This window comes from Trichosurus vulpecula, chromosome 5 (assembly GCF_011100635.1).
Source record: "Trichosurus vulpecula isolate mTriVul1 chromosome 5, mTriVul1.pri, whole genome shotgun sequence".
Classification (NCBI taxonomy): domain Eukaryota; kingdom Metazoa; phylum Chordata; class Mammalia; order Diprotodontia; family Phalangeridae; genus Trichosurus; species Trichosurus vulpecula.
Window position 1 is genome coordinate 200,485,212 of NC_050577.1, and position 5,404 is coordinate 200,490,615.

General features: G+C 40.9%; 1 protein-coding gene across 1 annotated transcript; it reads right to left on the reverse strand.

Moving 5' to 3' along the window:
- Positions 1-206: 206 nt before the first annotated feature.
- On the reverse strand, positions 207-1,502 carry LOC118851162 (zinc finger protein OZF-like). The gene has a single exon (XM_036760682.1). It carries the CDS (start codon positions 1,500-1,502, stop codon positions 207-209), a length of 1,296 nt encoding a protein of 431 aa, XP_036616577.1.
- Positions 1,503-5,404: the final 3,902 nt, after the last annotated feature.

Below are 5,404 nucleotides of genomic sequence, written 5' to 3' on the forward strand. Positions count from 1 at the left end.
CCAGCTCCGTGTGGGATAGACCTCACCCAGAGACCATCAAGGCATCAAAAAGGCAATATGAATTTTTGATATCTAATAAGATCTGAATAGCAATGGAAGGCCTTCCCACACTGCTGAAATTCATGAGGAAACTTAGCAGGATGTATCCTCTGATGGACATAAAGTAGTGTCCTCCATCTAAAGGCCTTCCTACTTGCATTACACTCTTAAGGTTTCTTTCCGGAATGAATTCTCTGATGTACAGTAAGGCGAGCCTTTCTCCTGAAGGCCTTCCCACATTCACTACATTCATAAGGTTTCTCTCCAGTATGAATTCTTTGATGAGTTATAAAACCTGTATTACATCTGAAGGCCCTTCCACATTCATGACATTCATAAGGTTTCTCTCCAGTGTGAATTCGGTAATGCGTTGTAAGTCCAGATTTATCTCTGAAGGCCTTTCCACATTCACTGCATTCATGAGGTTTCTTTCCACTATGAATTTTGTGATGCTTTGTTAGTTGAGTCTTTTTTCTGAAGCCCTTCCCACATTCATTACATTCATGAGGTTTCTCTCCTGTATGTATTTTGTAATGCTCTGTAAGTTGACTCTCATCCCTGAAGGCCTTCCTACATTCACTGCATTCATAAGGTTTCTCTTCAGTGTGAATTCGGTAATGTTCTGTAAGTCCAGTCTTATATCCGAAGGCCTTTCCACATTCACTGCATTCATAAGGTTTCTCTCCACTATGAATTCTGTGATGCCTTCTAAGGTCAGTCTTAATTCTGAAGGCCTTCCCACATTCATTACATTCATGAGGTTTCTCTCCTGTATGAATTCTGTAATGCTCTGTAAGTTGACTCTTACACCTCCAGGCTTTCCCACATTCACTGCATTCATAAGGTTTCTCTCCAGTATGAATTTTTTGATGAGTTATAAAACCTGTATAATATCTGAAGGCCCTTCCACATTCATGACATTCATAAGGTTTCTCTCCAGTGTGAGCTCGGTAATGCATTGTAAGTCCAGACTTACATCTGAAGGCCTTTCCACATTCACTGCATTCATGAGGTTTCTTTCCACTATGAATTTTGTGATGCTTTGTTAGTTGAGTCTTTTTTCTGAAGGCCTTCCCACATTCACTACATTCATAAGGTTTCCCTCCAATGTGAATTTTCTGATGCACAGCAAGATGCTCCTTGCTCCAGCAGGCCTTCCCACATTCATTATATTCAGGAGGTTTATCTCCAGTAAATTCTCTGCTCCCTGGACAGCTGCTTCCAGGAATATCTGCCTCTGAGATCCAAGGTCCTTCCTTTCTTTCCAAATAGTAGATCACATCTGGTTTAGAAACTGCAAATCCCACAGACACCAAGTTGCTATAATTCTCCAGCATCACATCCCTGTACAAATTTTTCTGAGATAGGCTCAACTGTAGCCACTCCTCTTGGGTGAATTCCACAGCCACATCCTTAAATGTCACTGATTCCTTTTGGGGCCTGGCTGTCAGCACAAGAGCCATTCCCTCTTCTTCAAGGCTCTCAGGGCAGAGGCAGAAATCTGAGTGGTCAGCTTTCCTGGATCCTCTCCTCTGACCGTTCTGAGAGCCCTTGCAGTTCTCAGAGTCCTTACAGTCTTCTTTCTCTGGTTTCTTTGTGTCTCTCTCTCTCTCCTTCTCCTTGGGCTCAGTAATCCTTGTGAATTCTCAGTTCTGCATTCTGTAGATTCTCCAGTCTCTGGATTATCCCTTCTCTGAGTTCTGAGTTCTCTTCTCTCAGTTCTCTGAGTTCTAAATTCAATGGCTATCCTCTGGGTATATATACCCTTTTTCAAGGCCCAAAAGATTCACACCTCTCCTGACCTAATTAGCAAAAGGGTGTGGGCCTGGGGTTTCACACCTAAATAGCAAAAAGGTGTGGGCCTGGTTCTTTAGAACCTAGTTAGCAAAAGGGTGTGGGCGTTACTACAAACAAGCCTCCTCTAGTCAAGCTTTCCTTAAGTAGCCCCACCTGCCACTGATGAATACATTACTTCTCTGTTTACCTTTTAAGAGACATGACAAGCAGAATTATACCATGTGAGGACTACAGAATGAAAGGTTATAAACCAAAAAAACAGGCTGCAATGATTATGAGGGTGCAATGACTATGTAGTAAAATATGATACCCTGCAAGGATATAGTTCTATATCCTTATAGTAATGCTATTCAGGTTTTTGTTGTTGTTGTTTGTTCATTTTCTAGTTGTGTCCAACTCTTTGTGACCTCATTTGGATTTGTTTGTTTTTGTCAAAGACACTGAAATAGTTTGCCATTTCTCCACCTAGTTTTACAGTTGAGGAACTGAGGAAAACAGGATTAAGTGACTGGCCCATGGAGAAGGATCAGGAAGTCAGAGTGATCAGAGTGGCAGAGAGAGAGCTGAGGGAAGCATTGGGATTTGTGAATGATAGCTTCCAGGAAGTCCCTAGAAGGGGGGAAGGTTACAGGTTGACTTGGTTCCTCCATATGTAATACAAGGAAAATTAGGAATCCCTGAATAACCCCTAGCTACTGACAAGCACTCCCAGAAAGAATGGACTCAGATATCTTTGGCATTTAGCAAACCCCCTGGGACTCCATGACTCCACCAAGGAATGTCAATAGATAGGACCATCCCACTGAAGGATAACCTGGCAGACCCTTTCTAGCAGATATCCCTGGGGCTCTGTGACTCCACCAAGGAATGTAAATGAGATTGTCCCACTAGTAGGATAACCTGACTGAATCTTTTGATCAGCCAGGACTTTTGTTCCTGTCCCCCCCCCACCCTGTACCTATATAAGCCAAGCTGTCACCCCAACACATTGCCATTGATTTGTGGTGCAGTACCCCAATGGCCCCCGGCTAATAAATTCTCCACTTAAAACTTATACTCTGTGGTGTGTCTCCCTCGCTTCTGGTACAACACGTATAATACTGTGTGATAAATTTCTTGTTGCTACATTGAGGTAGGCTTACTGGTTTTGGAATATAATTACTGCTATATCAGATTGGAATTACTGATCTTCAGAGGCCCCAGCGAGATGAGGTAGTATTTCGTGTTACCGCCCTGGAGACACACACAGAATTCCGGACCTCAACAGGGAGTCTTTGCCCCCGATCCACCTTCCCTCACTTCAGAGGGCTGGCTCCTGGGGATTTCTTTTCCTAGGACTATGATGTGGAGTGATGGTCTCGGAGAATGGGCTCTTTGCTGACCTGTCCCTTTTCGGCCTACAAAGAATTCTGGTTTTCAGACCTCTAGAGGTAAGGTTTTTCTGGTTTGGTTTCTGGTTTGGGGCTAGCCATTTGGTTCTCTGTTATCATGATAAACCCTGATGAGGCTGTGGTACAGAGCTAGGGGGGCTGGGACTCCACCCTTCCTATTGGGGTGTGAGAAGATTGGGGGTCATATCTTTGAGGAGGAAATCTTTCCTCTGAGGGGACTTGTTTAGCCTTCAATCAGCTCATGCCATTTCATTTTCTGTTTTGTGTTTTGAGATGTGGGGAGATTGGAGGTCGTTATCCCTCCTCCCAGGGAATTTGTTTAGCCTTCAGTCAACCCATGCTGTTGGTCCTCTGTTCTGTGTTGGAGTGTGAGAGAGATTGGGGGTCGTATCTCTGAGGAGGAAACCTTTCCTCTGAGAGGACTTGTTTAGCCTTCAATTCGATCCACACTGTTTTTTGTTGTGTTTTTAGTTCGTCTCTGTTCGCGTGTCTATGTCAAAATTGTGAAATGTCTATGTTTTGTTAAAAAATCTGAAACATAGGCAGCCAGAGATATCAGGCTGCCACTAGGGAAACAGACTCCCTTCCTTGTGGCTCCTGTTTGGCCAACGTGGAACTTCGGGGAATGGGTTAAAATTTGGCAGTTTTAAATTGTTAAAAAGTTTGGAAATTGGTTAGTTGAATTTGGGATCTTTTCAGTAGGGCTTCAGAAAAGGTTAGAGCAGTTAAATCAAACTCCTCTCCTCCCAGATCAGATTAGAAGAGAATGCAGGAGAACTGTAGGGAAAAACTTAAATCACCCTCCCCACCGGGCAAAAGGAGGAGAGGGGCAGAAATTCACAGACTGACAGTCAGTCCTGTGCCCCTGAGTACCTTTGTAGCCCGTCCTTGTGGTAAAGTTTAAAGGTAAAATTTGTGAAAGAGAGAGATAGAAAACCTGTATAAGGAATTTAGGGGGGTTGTAGAATAGCAGCTTGAGACTACCTGTCTAGTCAGGAGTCCATGTGCTCCTCTTGGCTGCCATGTGCTCCTGGCCTCACCCTTCCCCCACCCTCCACATTGAAAGGTTATCAGAGCTGAAGCTAAAAGGAAACTTGTAAAGAAATAAGGCTGGTTAGTTAGTGCTTGGAAGGGTAGGCTCCTTGCACTCAAGGAGCTGCCAGGCCCCACCTAGGGAGGGGCCCTTAGAAAACTAAAATTGGGATGTTAATGTATTAATATATGTGATACATGTATTTATATATTAATGCGTTAATATATAATATCAGAAGTAATAAGACCAACAATTCCTATATTGTATCTGGAAATGTAATTGATGTCATCTCAAATTTATTGTTTCTGTATTTCTAAAATTATACTGTATTTTAATTTGAGTTTGATTATGTGAATTGGATGCTTTTAAAGGATGTGATGAAAAGTTGGTAATTTTAAACTGTCATATTTGGTTTAGAAATGTATCTACCTAGCCTGAAATGAGTAGTTCAAATTTTACATACATAATAATGTTTAGGGCATCGTTACATTTCTATAATATAAAAATATTTTGTTAGAATTGCATTTGGACAATTGCTGTAACCTAAGAATTTATTACCTCCAAGTTTTGTCTGGAAGTTCAGTTGAAATTGTTCTTGTTATAAATCAACTATTTTGTTAAAATGTGGTTTTATAAACAGTAAGCTTTTTCTTTTTCAATGCAGAGAGTATTGGGCCTTAGAAATTAAAATATTACCACTAGTGGTTATGAATCAGATTTGATTTGCTTATCCAACTCAGTTATGATCACTAGATTGGTAATTAATTAGAATCTGTTTCAAGTTTAAATACATTATAATTGCTTGTGGTGTACTTATTTCCAAGTTTGTTATTATATACAAATTGGTTAACATCACATTACCTGTGCTGTTAGAGAATAATTTCTCTTATAATCTGGATGTTGTTAGATTAAGAATTGTACTTAATTAAGAAATTGAGGTTGTTAACTGAACCAAGGATGTTTAGATATTCAATCTTGTGAAAGTTTTCAGAGTAGAGGGATTCCTATAGACAAAGCTTTTAAAAGTCCTGGTAAACTTTGTCATTGTAATAAAAGCTAATTTAATTGGGTCCATTACAACATCTTTTTGACTAAAGGATTTTGTGATATCTAGAAATTCTGTAATAACAAAGAATTGAGTTGT

What these genes read in the sequence shown, in the direction of transcription:
- LOC118851162 (XM_036760682.1), bottom strand. Translation starts at nt 1,502, where the DNA reads ATGGCTCTTGTGCTGACAGCCAGGCCCCAAAAGGAATCAGTGACATTT.